At 42.7% G+C, this 19140-nt stretch overlaps 1 protein-coding gene across 1 annotated transcript; it reads right to left on the bottom strand.

The window, feature by feature from the left end:
• Positions 1-1344: 1344 nt before the first annotated feature.
• On the bottom strand, positions 1345-17258 carry LOC139536530 (protein ILRUN). The gene is made up of 5 exons (XM_071337105.1): positions 16638-17258; positions 12676-12830; positions 12258-12455; positions 11628-11935; positions 1345-1644 (listed from the first exon to the last, which is right to left on the bottom strand). Exons 1-5 carry the CDS (start codon positions 16883-16885, stop codon positions 1609-1611), a joined length of 945 nt encoding a protein of 314 aa, XP_071193206.1. The 5' UTR covers positions 16886-17258; the 3' UTR covers positions 1345-1608.
• Positions 17259-19140: the final 1882 nt, after the last annotated feature.

Genomic DNA, 19140 nt, shown 5'->3' with positions numbered 1-19140 from the left:
GCCCACACATTTTCTATAGGATTGAGGTCAGGGCTTTGTGATGATGGCCACTCAAATACCTTGACTTTGTTGTCCATAAGCCATTTTGCCACAACTTTGGAAGTATGCTTGGGGTCAATGTCCATTTGGAAGACCAATTTGCGACCAAGCTTTAACTTCCTGCGATGTTGCTTCAATATATCCACAATTTTCCTTCCACATGATGCCATCTATTTTGTTCAGTGCACCAGTCCCTCCTGCAACAAAGCACCCCCACAACATGATGCTGCCACCCCCGTGCTTCACGGTTGAGATGGTGTTCTTCGGCTTGCAAGCCTCCCCCTTTTTCCTCCAAACATAACGATGCTCATTATGGCCAAACAGTTCTATTTTTGTTTCATCAGACCAGAGGACATTTCTCCAAAAAGTACGATCTTTGTCCCCATGTGCAGTTGCAAACCGTAGTCTGGCTTTTTTTAATGGCGGTTTTGGAGCAGTGGTTTCTTCCTTGCTGAGCGGCCTTTCAGGTTATGTCGATATAGGACTCATTTTACTGTGGATATAGATACTTTTGTACCCGTTTCCTCCAGCATCTTCACAAGGTTCTTTGCTGTTGTTCTGGGATTGATTTGCACTTTTTGCACCAAAGTACGTTCATCTCTAGGAGATAGAACGCGTCTCCTTCCTGAGCGGCATGACAGCTGCGTGGTCCCATGATGTTTATACTTAAGTACTATTGTTTGTATAGATGAACGTGGTACCTTCAGGCGTTTGGAAATTGCTCCCAAGGATGAACCAGACCTGTGGAGGTCTACAATTCTTTTTCTGGAGGTCTTGGCTGATTTCTTTTGATTTTCCCATGATGTCAAGTGAAGAGGCACTGAGTTTGAAGGTAGGCCTTGAAATACATCCACAGGTACACCTCCAATTGACTAAAATTATGTCAATTAGCCTATCAGAAGATTCTAAAGCCATGACATAATTTTCTGGAATTGTCCATGCTGTTTAAACATACTTTGTGTATGTAAACTCTGACCCACTGGAATTGTGATACAGTGAATTGAATTTTGGGAAAAATAACTTGTGTCATGCAAAGTAGATGTCCTAACCGACTTGCCAAAACTATAGTTAGTTAACAAGAAATTTGTGGAGTGGTTGAAAAACGAGTTAATGACTCCAACCTAAGTGCATGTAAACTTCCGACTTCAACTGTACAATTGCTCACCAAGGCAAAATAGTTTTAGATGGCTTTTTTCACTCACACATGTCATTTGCTCAAGCACACACACATCCATCCCTTTGCTTAACTCATCCAGCAGTCCTTACTCACTGAGGTGTGTTGAAAGAAAACTAAAAACAGCTGTGTAGTAGTATGATTTCTTTTTTAGGATTTATAGCACTCATTATGTAGCATTTACACATGCAGATCTCAGGAGGGTGCTGATGATGTTGGTAGGGGGTTATTCGCTGGGGTAGGTGCATCCTTGTTCTCTCTGTAGCTTGTGTTTTAGTGGATTGGGGCAAGGAAGAGGGTTGTCTGGAGTCTGTATGAAATATGTCACTCCCCTCTCCGGTGCCCCTGCCTCAACATACCCAGGTCAGTTCAGCACCGCCTGGATCTCCATCTTTCTAACTCTGGCCAAACGGATAGGGGCCATGAATACCCTGGGGAGAGACACAGAACACAGTCAAATGCATGGTATGAGATCAGTAAAGTGAAATGCTAAGAACGTGGTCGATAGAAATGCATTGTGTAGAACAAATATGAGATTGCCTGTCGCTTAGAATAGGGAATCGTACAAGCGCCGTTCATTACATTTCGATCTGAAAATTCTCTTACACTGGGGCATTGGGACAACAGTACTCCCCCCCCCCTACTACACTGCAGGTGTAACTTTTTCCCGGCATGAGCAGTGTGGGCCGCTCTATCACGTTGTTCTCGGGTGGGAGCTGCGTGTGGCAAATCTTGAAATTAGAACCGGTGCGCAATTTTACGCTGAACGGCGCATGCCTCCTGCGGAGTCGGCGTGCTCACGGCCAGGTTTTCATTGAATTTAATAGGGGTTTCTCAAGGTTCGCAAAAGTTACGTGTCCGGTGTCGCAGGCCAGTAAGGAAGCAGCACCCTCCTGAACAGGGCAGGCCCTTACATAAAGCACATCTGTATCCCTCAGAAAGATAAGCTCTGCAGTACCTCAGTCCATTATTGAGTCATTAAAAGCTGTGAATGAGCAACAGAGGCATGGGTTTCTGTAAAGTCAGGTGTACCCAGCCAGGAGTGGCAGTACATTTACAGTCTAGAATTAAAAAAATGGCTAGCTATAACAGAAGTATGAGGTGATTTCGAGCAGGCACGGACACACACATATCCAAGCATCTCTGAGGGCTATATGGTGGCAAACTGACCGGGTTATTATCATATATACAGGTAAATCCATAAAAACAATAAAATAACTTGCATCATTAAAGGCAATAAACTTGGCAAAGCAGGTGGAGTACAGCAGCTGTAGTGGTGGATGTTGTTGCTCGGTGAGGATATTGTAACCACGAACTGTCATATAGGGATGCTTTTCCAGACACAGATTAGGACTACAAGGAGAACCTCCATTGAGAATGCTTTAGTCCAAGACTTTAAAAAAGGCCAATGCAGCCGTGTTTATCTCAATATCAATTCATTTCTCGGTAACAATTAAGTACTATGGATGAATATTTTCCCAAAAATCTACTACATTTCAATACCAAGAATAATTAATATTTATACCGAGAGTGTAACGAGTGTGCCCTGAGAGTCAGGAAGCAAGTTCAGGGAGTGAGTGTTTTTATAAATAAAAGAAACAATTAAACACGAAACAAACACACCGACATGAAAACAGAGCCAGTAACACCTGAGGAAAGAACTAAGGGGAGTGACAGATATAGGGAAGATAATCAACGAGGTGATTGAGTCCAGGTGATTGTCATGAGGCGCAGGTGCGCGAGACGATGGTGACAAGTGTGCGGGATAATCAGCAGCCTGATGACCTAGAGGCCGGAGCGAGAGTATACGTGGCAGAGAGTCCCGGGAAATACCACAAAAATCTTAAAACAAAGATATGGTTACTATGCCAGGGTTCTCCCAAAATATATAAAGACTTCACCGAAAGTGAAACTGATATTTAGTAATGATACAGTAACTTTGATTGCCAGTGACATTTTTGTGAATTGCGAAAGATGGCGTTCATAAATTCTGAGCATTATTAATTAATTCAGGCATAGGGCGCACCCCGAATAGGCTATAGCGTTATCGAATCATACAAACTTTGTAACGGCGGTCAAACAAAAGTCAAAATGATCAAAGGTGAGAGAATATCTCCTATTTGGCAAAATCGATATTATTATTATAATACAAATCAACTCACGAATAACAGGGAGACGACTGGAGGTAATTGTTTAAATATCAAGGTATTTTAACAGGGACCAACTCTGCTTTTAAAAAAAACTAAAATCGACCTAGGCGCTCATATGGGCAGCAATAAGAGAGATAGTGCAGAGAAGCAGGATAAATGTTATAGCGGTATTTTGACATGCATAGGCGAGACGTGCTTTGATAATGCAACCTATGGATTACAGAATAAAGTTAGGTATTTAATGCGAGACAGGAGTCAGGATTTTGGGATTGGCACAATAGGAAAATAGCCTAGGCTCTATATAAAAAAAAAAAGACGACAACGTGAGTCAACATATAAATATACACTGGATTTAGGCTACATTATTGCACACTGAATGTTTCTGATCAGTGATAGTTAATTTATTTTTTTGCTCATCTACCACATGTCCTGCCAGAGACCAAATAAATAGAGATTCAGTGACACAAAATCACATTGATTGATTATCAGACAAGTCACAGGCTTTTGGTTGGGAGTAGGACAGGCCACTACACGAGTGAAGAGCAAGCAGACTTGTTCAAAATGTTATCAGCTAATATACAGTGGCAAGAAAACCCTTTGGAATTACCTGGATTTCTGCCTAAATTGGTCATCAAATTTGATCTGATCTTTATCTAAGTCACAACAATAGACAAACATAGTGGGCATAAACTAATAACACAAAAATTATTGAATTTCTTATTGTCTATATTGATTATATCATATAAAAATTCAGTGTAGGTTGTAAAAGTATGTGAACCCCTAGGCTAATGACTTCTCAAAAAGCTAATTGGAGTCAGGAGTCAGCTAACCTGGAGTCCAATCATTGAGATGAGATATGTTGGTTAGAGCTGCCTTGCCCTATGAAAAATATTAAAAATACAAATTAAAACAAAATTTGAGTTTGCTATTCACAAGAAGCATTGCCTGATGTGAACCATGCGTCGAACAAAAGAGATCTCAGAAGACCTAAGAATTGTTGACTTGCATAAAGCTGGAAAGGATTACAAAAGTATCTCTAAAAGCCTTGATGTTCATCAGTCCACAAAATGTCTAGAAATTGATCAAGTTCAGCACTGTTGCTACTCTCCCTAGGAGTGGCCGTCCTGCAAAGATGACTGCAAGAGCACAGCGCAGAATGCTCAATGAGGTTAAGAAGAATCCTAGAGTGTCAGCTAAAGACTTACAGACATCTCTGGAACATGCTAACATCTCTGTTGACAAGTCTACGATATGGAAAACACTAAACAAGAATGGTGTTCATGGGAGGACACCACGGAAGAAGCCACTTCTGTCTAAAAAAACATTGCTGCACGGCTGAAGTTTGCAAAAGTGCACCTGGATGTTCCACAGCGCTACTGGCAAAATATTCTGTGGACAGATGAAACTACAGTTGAGTTGTTCGGAAGGAACAGACAGACACACACACACACACACACACACACACACACACACACACACACACACACACACACACACACACACACACACACACACACACACACACACACACACACACACACACACACACACACACACACACACACACACACACACACACACACACACACACACACACACGACTGTGTAAAAAAAAAAAAAAAAAGGCCCAGCACACCAACATCAAAACCTCATCCCAACTGTAAAGGTTGTTTGGAGCTGCTTTGCTGCCTCAGGGCCTGGACAGCTTGCTATCGTCAACGGAAAAAAGAATTCAAGTTTATCAAGACATTTTTCAGGAGAATATTAGGCTGTCTGTCTGCCAATTGAAGCTCAACAGAAGTTGGGTGACGCAACAGGACAACGACCCAAAACACAGAAGTAAATCAACAACAGAATGGCTTCAGAATAAAATACGCCTTCTGGAGTGGCCCAGTCCTGACCTCAACCCGATTGAGATGCTGTGGCATGACCTCAAGAGAGCAGTTCACACCAGACATCCCAAGAAAATTGCTGAAACTGAAACAGTTTTGCAAAGAGGAATGATACAAAATTCCTCCTGACCGTTGTGCAGGTCTGATCCGCAACTACAGAAAACGTTTGGTTGAGGTTATTGCTGCCAAAGGAGGGTCAACCAGTTATCAAATCCAAGGGTTCACATACTTCATCCACCCTGCACTGTGAATGTTTACACAGTGTGTTCAATAAAGACAAAACGTATAATTGTTTGAGTGTTATTAGTTTAAGCAGACCATTTGTCTATTATTGTGACCTAGATGAAGATCAGATAACATTTCATGACCAATTTATGCAGAAATCCAGGTATTTCCAAAGGGTTCACATACTTTTTCTTGCCAATGTATGAGCAAACTAGAATAAAATATGATCATTAGTACTTAGCTAATATTTCCCCAACCTAATTGTTACCAAATATCCATACAGAGATTCAGTGAAAAATCTAACAGATTTGTTACACACAATTAGTATAACAGTTGGATACAACTTTAGGAGTTTCAGTATAAGCAACAATTTGATACATGCCTTCAATTGCATTAGCCTACTTTATTCCAATATTTTCATCATTCAGTTGCTCATATCTAAAGTGAGTTTTCCTTTCTCTCTGCTTTTTCTAGGCCCAATGTCTGTTTCCTCACTCCATTGCCGCCCGCCTCCACCGTGTTCTCCTCAACACCAGTTTAAATCAATATAGCCTACTGTTTACTAGAAGTCTGGCTTTTTTTCATTTTTTTTTTCAGGTTCGGAATCATTTCATTTCTGTGATGGCGGAACAGGCCTGGGCTCGGGCTTCTGCTCACCGGGCTTGGATCAGAATAACATTTTCAGTTCTAATTAGAACTCTAAACTGCATTTGGGTCTTGTGTGCAGTCCGACAGTTTCAATTATGCATGTGCTTTGAATTTATGGCGACTTTGTGTGAAGTAAATCCGCTAGGCTAAAGGCTTCCATGTGACAACATGTTTAGATAATGTGCCATAATTTTTTTTGCCAAACTGCTGCGGTGCATGTTGTATATTTTGTGGAATTACGTTAGTGCCACATTGGGGGGGAAATGTTGTAATTTCCCAGATCTTGTCATAAAAAAATAATAATAATTCAGGAAATGTGAAGAGTGGTTATGGGATCCAGGTTACTGGTGTTAATACCTATTAAGTACACACATAACCGTTCAAAAGTTTGAGTCACTTAGAAATGTCCTTCTTTTTGAAAGAAAAATACATTTTTTGTCCATTAAAATAGCACCAAATTGATCAGAAATACAGTATAGACATTGTTAAAGTTGTAAATGACTATTGTAGCTACTTCTGTGATCATATGGCATGTTGTGTTAGCTAATCCAAGTTCATAATTTTAAAAGGCTAATTGATCATTAGAAAACCCTTTTGCAATTATGTTAGCACAGCTGAAAACTGATGTCCTGATTAAAGAAGCAATAAAACTGTCCTTCTTTAGACTAGTTGAGTATCTGGAGCATCAGCATTTGTGGGTTCGATTACAGGCTCAAAATGGCCAGAAACAAAGAACTTTCTTCTGAAACTCGTCAGTCCATTCTTGTTCTGAGAAATTAAGACTATTCCATGCGAGAAATTGCCAAGAAACTGAAGATCTTGTACAACGCTGTGAACTACTTCCTTCACAGAACGCAAACTGGCTCTAACCAGAATAGAAAGTGGTGTGGGAGGCCCTGGTGCACAACTGAGCAAGAGGACAAGTACATTAGAGTCTAGTTTGAGACACAGACGCCTCACAAGTCCTCAACTGGCAGCTTCATTAAATAGTACCCGCAAAACACCAGTCTCAACGTCAACAGTAAAGAGGCGACTCCGGTATGCTGGCCTTCTAGGCAGAGTAGCAAAGAAACAGCCATATCTCAGACTGGCAAAAAAAAAAAAAAAATTAAGATGGGCAAAAGAACACAGACACTGGACAGAGGAACTCTGCCTAGAAGGCCAGCATCCCGGAGTCGCCTCTTCACTGTTGACTTTGAGACTGGTGTTTCATGGGTACTACACTCAAAAACGTCCCTTTTTCAGGACCTTGTCTTTCAAAAATAAAAAAAATCCAAATAACTTCAGATCTTCATTGTAAAGGGTATAAACACTGTTTCCCGTGCTTATTCAATAAACAATTAATGAACTGACACCTGTGCAACGGTCATTAAGACACTAACAGCTTACAGATGGTAGGCAATTAAGTCACAGTTCTGAAAACTTTGGACACTAAAGAGGCCTTTGTACTGACTCTGAAAAACACCAAAAGAAAGATGCCCAGGGTCCCTGCTCATCTGAATGAATGTGCCTTAGGCATGCTACAAGGAGGCATGAGAACTGCAGATGTGGCCAGGGCAATAAATAGCAATGTCCGTACTGTGAGACGCCTAAGACAGCGCTACAGGGAGACAGGACGGACAGCTGATCGTCTTCGCAGTGGCAGACCACGTGTAACAACACCTGCACAGGATCGATACACACCTGCGGAACAGGTACAGGATGGCAACAACAACTGCCCGAGTTACATCAGGAACGCACAATCCCTCCATCAGTGCTCAGACTGTCCGCAATAGGCTGAGAGAGGCTGGACTGAGGGCTTGTAGGCCTGTTGTAAGGCAGGTCCTCAACAGACATCACCGGCAACGTCGCCTACGGGCACAAACCCACCGTCGCTGGACCAGACAGGACTGGCAAAAAGTGCTCTTCACTGATGAGTCGCGGTTTTGTCTCACCAGGGGTGATGGTCGGATTCGCGTTTATCGTCGAAGGAATGAGTATTACACCGAGGCCTGTACTCTGGAGCGGGATCGATTTGGAGGTGGAGGGTCCGTCATGGTCTGGGTCGGTGTGTCACAGCATCATCGGACTGAGCTTGTTGTCATTGCATGCAGGCAATCAACGCTGTGCGTTACAGGGAAGACATCCTCCTCCCTCATGTGGTACTTATCCTGCAGGCTCATCCTGACATAACCCTCCAGCATGACAATGCCACCAGCCATACTTCTTTTTCTGTGCGTGATTTCCTGCAACACAGAAATGTCAATGTTCTACTATGGCCAGCGAAGAGCCCGGATCTCAAATCCCATTCAGCACGTCTGGGACCTGTTGGATCAGAGGGTGAGGGCTAGGGCCATTCCACCTAGAAATGTCTGGAAACTTACAGGTGCCTTGGTGGGAGAGTGGGGTAACATCTCACAGCAAGTACTGGCAAATCTGCTGCAGTACATGAGGAGGAGATGCACTGCAGTACTTAATGTAGCTGGTGGCCACACCAGATACCGACTGTTATTTAGGGACATATATAGGGACACATTATTCCATTTCTGTTAGTCACATGTCTGGAACTTGTTCAGTTCATGTCTCAGTTGTTGAATCTTGTTATGTTCATACAAATATTTACACATGTTAAGTTTGTTGAAAATAAATACAGTTGACAGTGAGAGGACATTTATTTCTTTGCTGAGTTTATTTAATGAAGCTGCCAGTTGAGGACTTGTAAGGCATCTGTTTCTCAAACTAGACACTAATGTACTTGTTCTCTTGCTCAGTTGTCCTCTTTCTATTCTGGTTAGAGACAGTTTTCTCTGTTCTGTGAAGGGAGTAGTACACAGCGTTGTACGAGATCTCCAGTTTCTTGGCAATTTCTCGCATGGAATAACCTTCATTTCTCAGAACAAGAATAGACTGATGAGTTTCAGAAGTCCTTTGTTTCTGGCCATTTCGAGCCTGTAATCGAACCCACAAATGCTGATGCTCCAGATACTTAACGAGTCTAAAGAAGGACAGTTTTATTGCTTCTTTAAAATCAGCACAACAGTTTTCAGTTGTGCTAACATAATTGCAAAAGGGTTTTCTAATGATCAATTAGACTTTTAAAATGATGACCTTGGATTAGCTAAAACATGCCATTGGAATACAGGAGTGATGGTTACAGATAATGGGCCTCTGTAAGCTTTTAATAATTTCCAGCTACAATAGTCATTTACAACATTAACAAAGCTACACTGTATTTCTGATCAATTTGATGTTATTTTAATGGACAAAAAGAAAAGAAAAAAAAGTGTGCTTTTCTTTCAAAAACAAGCACATTTCTTAGTGACCCAAAACTTTTGAAATGTAGTGTATATACACACAAAGTATGTTGACACCCTTTCAAATTAGTGGATTCGGATATTTCAGCCACACCCGTTGCTGATGGGTGTATAATAAAAAATAAAAAAATGAATTGAGCACACAGCCATGCCATCTCTAAAGACAAACATTGGCAGTAGAATGGCCTTCCTGAAGAGATCAGTGACTTTCAACATGGCACTGTCATAGGTTGCCACCTTTCCAACAAGTCAGTTTGTCAGGTCTGCTCTGCTAGAGCTGCCCTGCTCAACTGTAAGTGCTGTTATTGTGAAGTGGAAACGTCTAGGAGCAACAACAGCTCAGCCACGAAGTGGTAGGCCACAGAAGCTCACAGAACGGGACCGCCGAGTGCTGAAGTGTGTAGCGCGTAAAAATAGTATGTCCTGAGTTACAACACTCACTACCGAGTTCCAAACTGTCTCTGGAAGCAACACCAGCACAATAACGGTTTGTCAGGAGCTTCATGAAATGGGTTTCTATGGCCGAGCAGCCGCACACAAGCCTAAGATCACCATGCGCAATGCCAAGCTTTGGCTGGAGTGGTGTAAAGCCCCATTGGACTCTAGAGCAATAGAAACGCGTTCTCTAGAGTGATGAATCACGCTTCACCATCTGGAAGGCCGACGGACGAATCTGAGTTTGGCAGATTTGGCCCTTTCCTGTTTCAGCATGACAATGCCCCCGTACACAAAGTGAGGTCCATACAGAAATAGTTTGTTGAGATCGGTGTGGAAGAACTTGACTGGCCTGCACAGAGCCTTGCCCTCAACCCCATCAAACACCTTTGGGATGAATTGGAACGCCGACTGCGAGCCAGGCCTAATCGCCCAACATCAGTGCCTGACCTCACTAATGCCATTGTACTGAATGAAAGCTAGTCCCCGCAGCAATGTTTCAACATCTAGCAGAAAGCTCTCAGAAGAGTGGAGGCTGTTATAGCAGCAAAGGGGGACCAACTCCATATTAAGGCCCATTATATATTTTTAATGAGATGTTCGCCGAGCAGGTGTCCACATACTTTTGGTAATGTAGTGTACCTTACCGTGATTGTTTTTAATAGCAGAGAAGCATAAATATTGCACCCCCCATGCACTTACCACAAATACATTGTTTGCTAAGTTAGCCGTATAGTAAATTCCTCTCAGTTACTCTTTTGATGTATCGTCATTAGCACAGTATACATTATCTACGTTTTTGCTCCAAGACGCCGGCAATTTGAAAAAACTGAATTTGATTGTGCCGATTTACTCGTGCACTGAATCGTGTCGTCCGCTGTAGTTTCAAAACTCTGTGGATAGTGCTAAAAAATATATTTCTGAATTCTGACATCTTTATGCACCTTTGCAATTAAAATGGTCAAAAAGAAACACAAAATAGCTTCTTAGCAAAAGGGCAATTTCTCAAGCAAGAATTTTGCTAGGACTGTCTGGGAGTGGTCTGAGAGGGAAACTGAAAATGAGTTGAGCTCTAGCCAACAGCTCGCAGATACAGTGCGGGTATAGACTACATAATGAGATTATTATGGACAAAAGAGTGAAATTACTTGTATTTGTCAAACGGCAGCCAAGCGTCGATCGCCGTGTCACCAGGTTAAGACCCTCGATAATTATTGGAAAGGAGCATCAAGCTCATCACCGTGCACTTTCACCACCCTGTGAAGTTCATCCTAACTTCCTTCATCTGTAGCCTAATAACTTCAGTTTCATACACATGCTACGTTAGGTTGTTAAAATACTGTACCCCTGAAAACCAGAAATATCCACTTTCTGTCAACGAGCGGTAGCCTAATAAACGGCATGCTTTCCCGAACAATCAGTCTGTGCTACAATTCAGAGCAGCGCTCTATTGTGTTTTACACACTACCAAACACACATTCTGTAACTGTACAGTAGTGGCAACGCCTGGGAAAACGGCGAACTTCACTAACACCGTACTTTTGTGACAACAAAAACACTATATTGAATTAGAGGTTTCAAAGTCAGCCATGAAGAGAGAAGTTTTTATCTGCATCCAAACATGGCACTGAAAACAAAAACAAACAAAACTCTAGAAATATTGTACAAGAAATATCACACAAGAGGCCCGATGTTTAAGCAGAAAACAATGAGGAGTGGACGTCACCTTGTTTCGAGGCAAGCCAAACTTGGTTCATCAATTCATACATACCTGACTGTAAGTCACTACTGATAGATTGCTTTGGAGCCCATTCGATGCTCTATTTACAGAATTGTGAGACAGTCCGTTTTGATCTTGCTGGATGGCGTCCTGCGTGCCCTCCCAGGCTCCTCCAGGGTCTTTCAAGTTGTTGTGGTCTCCGGCGTTGTGTTTGCTCTTCTGTGGCGAGGCGAAGGGGTTGAAGTCTCCCTCCACGTTGCGGTGCGGCTGCGTGTTGAACTCTGTCTCGAAGGAGGACAGCTGCTGTGTCACGCCCAACAGGCCCCCCACCTCTACACTGAGGATCACCCAGATCACGTCTGTGTGGACAGAGAGAGTGACGCACACCAGGCGTTAGGGGTGACGTGTTCTGTCCAGGAGACAGAGTGCTGTGAGTTAAATACCCCAATGCTCAGTAAATCAAGGATAAAAAGTCAAGTTGACCAATTTCAAGACATTGACCACTTAAAAATCTTGAAAAAGGACTTCACAGCTAAACGATTGCACACAAACGTATAAAATGTTTAAAATTTAAAAAAAGACTGCAGAGGTTAACGTGTCTGGATAATTTCTATAATGATTTACACCCTTATGGAAAAAATGTGTCCACAAAACAGTGCATCTGCACTGTTTGGGACATACCTCCGTAAAACTGTCCTGTGGCTGTGCACATCCTCCATTGGCCCTGGTACATGCCAGGTGACGCAGGGCTGTGCATCTGCACACTGACATCTGAGATCTCCTGGGGCTCTAGACAGCGCACCATCACCATGTTGATGTGGCCAAACTGGTCCCCTCCAATGTACTTCAGACATACCCCGGGTGGCCAGGACTCTGCACCTGTGAAACACACAGACAAAGATATTTCATACACATTTTTAAAGACAGAAAGCTCCCTTGCCAACCATGCAGTCAGTTACTCATACCTTACCTGCACCACACACACACGTTTACAGGCCAGTGGTTTCCAGGTCTGACATTGCAGTGAAGGTTTTTCTTCTTTTGTGACTGAATCATACGTATGGTAATATGAACTGGATGAATAAAAGGTAACCCCCACCTGTGTTCTGTATCCTCCAGGTCTTTGTGAACGGTGTGTCGGGGGGAACAGACTCTCCCTCACCAATCGTCACATCCTCCAAAAAGGACATGGATGATGTGTTGATGCTGGGACTCTCAACGTCATAATATGCACCGATGGCTGCCTGTAGATTCCTGTTTTAATGGCAAAAGACATTGAGGAGAGTGGGTGAGTCAATGCCATGTTGAAATTAGCAAGTATTCAACCTGATCTAGTTCCTGAAACTGCTTCACAACAACCATTTGAAAAAATATATATATACACTGCTCAAAAAAATTAAGGGAACACTAAAATAACACATCCTAGATCTGAATGAATGAAATATTCTTATTAAATACTTTTTTCTTTACATAGTTGAATGTGCTGACAACAAAATCACACAAATTATCAATGGAAATCAAATTTATCAACCCATGGAGGTCTGGATTTGGAGTCACACTCAAAATTAAAGTGAAAAACAACACTACAGGCTGATCCAACTTTAATGTAATGTCCTTAAAACAAGTCAAAATGAGGCTCAGTAGTGTGTGTGGCCTCCACGTGCCTGTATGACCTCCCTACAACGCCTGGGCATGCTCCTGAGGGATCTCCTCCCAGACCTGGACTAAAGCATCCGCCAACTCCTGGACAGTCTGTGGTGCAACGTGGCGTTGGTGGATGGAGCGAGACATGATGTCCCAGATGTGCTCAATTGGATTCAGGTCTGGGGAACGGGCGGGCCAGTCCATAGCATCAATGTCTTCCTCTTGCCGGAACTGCTGACAAACTCCAGCCACATGAGGTCTAGCATTGTCTTGCATTAGGAGGAACCCAGGGCCAACCGCACCAGCATATGGTCTCACAAGGGGTCTGAGGATCTCATCTCGGTACCTAATGGCAGTCAGGCTACCTCTGGCGAGCACATGGAGGGCTGTGCGGCCCCCCAAAGAAATGCCACCCCACACCATGACTGACCCACCGCCAAACCGGTCATGCTGGAGGATGTTGCAGGCAGCAGAACGTTCTCCACGGCGTCTCCAGACTCTGTCACGTCTGTCACATGTGCGTGTGAACCTGCTTTCATCTGTGAAGAGCACAGGGGGCCAGTGGCAAATTTTCCAATCTTGGTGTTCTCTGGCAAATGCCAAACGTCCTGCAGTGTTGGGCTGTAAGCACAACCCCCACCTGTGGACGTCGGGCCCTCATACCACCCTCATGGAGTCTGTTTCTGACCGTTTGAGCAGACACATGCACATTTGTGGCCTGCTGGAGGTCATTTTGCAGGGCTCTGGCAGTGCTCCTCCTTGCACAAAGGCGGAGGTAGCGGTCCTGCTGCTGGGTTGTTGCCCTCCTACGGCCTCCTCCACATCTCCTGATGTACTGGCCTGTCTCCTGGTAGCGCCTCCATGCTCTGGACACTACGCTGACAGACACAGCAAACCTTCTTGCCACAGCTCGCATTGATGTGCCATCCTGGATGAGCTGCACTACCTGAGCCACTTGTGTGGGTTGTAGACTCAGTCTCATGCTACCACTAGAGTGAAAGCACCGCCAGCATTCAAAAGTGACCAAAACATCAGCCAGGAAGCATAGGAACTGAGAAGTGGTCTGTGGTCACCACCTGCAGAACCACTTCTTTATTGGGGGTGTCTTGCTAATTGCCTATAATTTCCACCTTTTGTCTATTCCATTTGCACAACATGTGAAATTTATTGTCAATCAGTGTTGCTTCCTAAGTGGACAGTTTGATTTCACAGAAGTGTGATTGACTTGGAGTTACATTGTGTTGTTTAAGTGTTCCCTTTATTTTTTTGAGCAGTATATATATATATATATATATATATATATATATATATATATATATATATATATATATATATATATAATAAGTATCTTGGTGATAAGGATTTTCCCTGGCAAAAATATGAGTCAAGGTAATATCAGGGTTGTTTTATTTTGTTCAGTGATAAAGTCGTGATCACTAGCCTACCTTAGCTCACTACCAATCAAATGACGTCATCATATCACAAACACTTGCTAGCTAGGTGTTCAAAAATGTACTCCTGGAGCTTGCACATGGTTGTTTAGCTGGACCACAAAAAAAAACAAGTTAAATTGTGATGGAAACCCATTTTTCAGCTCTACTGATGTTTTTTTTTTTATATATATTTTATAGGGAGTGTGCCTACTACGGTATTGGCAAGTGTTAACTACAGGGCATGTATAGCCTGCATGATGAAATTATTATGGACCAAAGAGCAAGATCATTTTTATTTGTCAAACAGCTGCCAAGCATCGATGATCATGTCACCAGAATAAGACCCTCGATATTTGTTGGAAAGGAGCATCAAGCTCACCACTTGCGCCACCTGGTGAAGTTCATCTTAAATTTGTTCAATCTGTAGCCTAATAAACTGCATGCTTTCCTGACGAATCGTAATGGGAGGACCACACAACATGTCATCGCATGACTCCCAAGTTTACTTCAATATGATGGTTATTAAAGCAATATTTGCACATAAAAGCATTTCCACCTGCATTTCTCACATAATTCATTTTAACAACAAAAAGATTCCACCTTGTCTATCATGTTTTGTTGACAATCGGAAAGTTCATTTAAAAAGAAATTGCTGCTTCCATCAGACATGTCATGACATTTTTTATCCAACGTGATCTTTACTGGCATAAAAATGTTTTTTTTTCATACGATATGACTTTACTCGCATAAAAACTGGATGGGAGTGTGGTTATTGAGTTGATTCGATGAATCTGGTCCAGGGAAAATGTTCACTGCATTAGTTTTGGAACCGGGCTGCCTCCCAGGCTTGAGCCAGGTTCCCCTGTTCAAATGCGCCGTTCAAATCAACTGGGAGCTGGTATATCTCCGACTTCCGACAGTGTGTTCAAGACAACTGGGTATTACTTGGGGGAAAAATGGAACAGCTGGGAAAAACAGTTTTTAACGGTCATCCAACTCAGAATTCCAAGTCAGAACCTCTGGCATCTTTCTAGAAGATCAATGACCCCATGATTTTACCTAATTATTTTCCAAATTCCCAAGGTGCTTTCAAGACAACTGGGAATTCTGAAAAATACAAAGTCAAGTCATGAAGTCAGTGCTCTTCAGGTCAGAAAGTCAGAACTCTAGAAAGAGGCCCGAGTTCCTGAGTTGGAATTCCGAGTTAGATGACAGTTAAAATCGATCTTCCCCAGTTGGAGCTCATTTTTTCACAAGTTCCCAGTTGTCTTAAACTCAATGACGTCAGAAGTCAGAGATTTCAGAGTTCACAGTTGTTTTGAACACAGCATAATGAGTAGGATTCTGTGTTTACACATGCAATTGATTGCTTTTAAACAATAACGCTGTATCTGCCTTCCCAATGAACATTTAATGAAAACTAGTTTTAAAATAAATTCTAACACACACGCACACAAAATGGACAACATATGTTGTATGCACCATGCTGCCTTGTTGACAACATGACCGAGCAGCGTATATTACTGTTTAATTTGAGAAAGGCGCTCCTCCCTCACCGCTTTTGCCCGTTCACGTCGCGGTCCATAGACCAGTGCCCCGCAGCATAATCGAATATATATCTGACGTTAGCTACAGTTTCACATAACTAACGTAGCTATTGCCGCGTTCACATACTAATCGAAACTAGGAAACTCGGAAAAGTCTGACTCGTTAACTGGTTAGTTATACATGTGTAGCGTTCATCGGATCAGCAACTCGGAATTTTCCGAGTTCCGACTAGCACAAGAACACGGCATAATTCCCAGCAATGTCATAGCCAAATTCAAAGTATCAGCACAAGTAGATCTAGCTATAACTACATGAAAAAGAACGAGAGAGTCATCACACACACAACCACAATAAATGACAGCTAGCTCGCTTCTTTGACACTCGTCAAAATTTAGCTAGCTACTAGCCAAGTTAGGCCCCACATCCACGAACTCACCAGTTGGTCATATCAAGGAAGAAGGCGCATCCTGCCGGGTTGAGTTGGAACCCCAGCAGTCTTTGGAACTCTGAGATGAGGACATCCTTGTCAGTGGTGCCCATACAGTTAAATTTCTGCATGAGCTCCGGGTCCAGGTCTATGTCCATGCCCTCCATCGGCAGGTCTACCGTGGCAGCGACGGCGGGGTCTCCTAATTTAAACCGAGGCCTTGTCCAGTCATAACAACCACTCCAACAACAATACATTTAATACGCATGGTGGGGGGCAACGTTTGACGTCGGTGCAATTGAACGTCACCTTGCGTCGCGGTGTGTGGGCCAAGGTGTGGACACAGAGTTTCTAAACCCAGAGACGCAAAAGCGCAAGCGTTCGAAGCAGACTAAGTAGACCAGGCCGGGGTTTGGGGTTGGAGAAGTAAATGAAAGAAGTGAAAAAATATTCCTTATTTGTTAATTTTCTAAAGGCAAAACCTAGATTCGAGACAATGTCTTAAGTAGTTTGTGTTATTACTCGAAATTCGTCAAAAACACTATCGAAGCAGTGCCTTTTGAGTTGACGGCCTGCACATGCGCAGTTCGTCACGAGGCGACCGTTAGACCAATGACGTTTTCTGCGCATGCGTTTAGCTAGCCAACGTCGCCATGACATCGCCTTCAAGCGTGATCGGGGATTTCTATTGGAGAAGCGTTTAAGCACAGATAGAACAACGAGACAGATATTTCACCAGATGTATAAAATGTGAAGCATCCGCTTGGCGTTTCCACTCACTACCAAAAATGGCTGGCAGTGGGAGACGATGGAAGGAGATGGATTTTGGCTGAAATTCAGCACATTTTCTAATCGATGAAACATTGGATCTCAATACAGTTTTCTGTTCCCCAAGCTAGAATCCGTTATGAACAAAGTGGACTACGTTTAGCAGGCTCGTGTTTGGTCCTGCCCACTATGACTAATGTGTTCCCATTAGAAACGACGGGCTGTGGTCTCTTGGTTTAGTTATAAACATATTTGGTTTTAGCCTATCTTCATACTCGTCTGTCAAATCAAGCTTTATTTATACAGCACATTTCAGACATGGAATGCAACACAATGTGCTTCACAGGGAAAACAATGGAAATAAAAACTACAATATTTACTACATAGGCTATATTATTTAAATTATTTCAAGTCTAGCATACAAATAAATACATTGTGAAGCATTTGCAAAAGTGACACACTAGGCTGGTAGGGACATATAGCGCTCAGCATTTAAATAACATTTCCTTGTATTATATCATTATAGTCTATATATTGCGCATATAGACTGTGACTTAGTTAGAATTAAATACAAAGTCAACAGAAAAAGACTTATTAGTGAATTTGAATTCATTTATAGAATTCATTTTTAGAAACATGAGTTTGGCCAGTGTGTGGCTACAGGCTCATGTGATGCTGCCTGCGAGCCGGCCAGCAGCGGAGAATATCCTTTCCACACTTGCAGAGGCACTGGGGATGGTAAACACCCTTTTGACCACTCTTGCCAGGCTGGGCAGAGATGCAGAGTTGTTTTATATTTATATAGATAGGCTCAAAGGTTTTTAGGCAAAACAACCCAATCAAAACGGAAAGCTCCTTGAACGTGGGAATATGTAGGCTAGTTGAGAACAAGTTCTCATTTACAACTGCGACTTGGCCGAGATAAAGCAAAGCAGTGCGACACAACACAGAGTTACACATGGAATAAACAAGCGTACAGTCAATAACACAATAGAAAACAAGAAAGTCTATACAGTGTGTGCAAATGGCGTGAGGAGGTAAGGCAATAAATAGGCCATAGTAGCGAAGTAACTAGGTCCAAGAGGCATGGAGAGGCAGCCTTCAGTTAGTATGCCCCAGCCTCTGGAATAGCTAAACGTTTAAGAGATCAGATTTTTTGTTTATACATACTTTGTTACAATGACACAGTTATATACCCACCTCCTTCCTTTCATGTGCACATAGTTAGTACACCATCATCCATTTGGGATACGTGTATTTTCAGATACCACAATGATTCTTTAGTTGTGGACACTACATCACCGCACTCCCTATCTTGCTCTTGGTCGTCATCTTTGTAAATCACCTTGATTTAGCCCCTGTGTGTTTTACTAACTTCTTTATGAAAATATTTAGGGAACTCCATGACAGTAGCTAAAGCAAGGGGCTATAGCAGCACACAAGTAGACTACAAATGCATGCCCTGAGCTCGTCAAGTGAGCTCTACTGGACTAGATGGGAAGGCCGACGCTCCAGTCTTTGGGAATCTCGCCCAACACTCCAGTCAAATTGGGCATGCTCAGCTCCGCTCACATACTCTGCTGGCAGGCTATTCCAGAGGCTGGGGGCATACCAACTGAAGGCTGCCTCTCCATGCTTCTTGGTCCTAGGCTTTAGGATAGTTAAAAGGCTAGTGTTAAAAGGCTAGTGCCTTAGAAGCACATCAGACATGTTTTGGGGTGCACAATCGGGGATTGATTTAAAA

Source organism: Salvelinus alpinus, chromosome 12 (assembly GCF_045679555.1).
Source record: "Salvelinus alpinus chromosome 12, SLU_Salpinus.1, whole genome shotgun sequence".
In the NCBI taxonomy this organism is placed as follows: domain Eukaryota; kingdom Metazoa; phylum Chordata; class Actinopteri; order Salmoniformes; family Salmonidae; genus Salvelinus; species Salvelinus alpinus.
The sequence above is the reverse complement of the archived record's forward strand: the minus strand, read 5'-3'. Positions and strand labels throughout refer to the sequence as shown.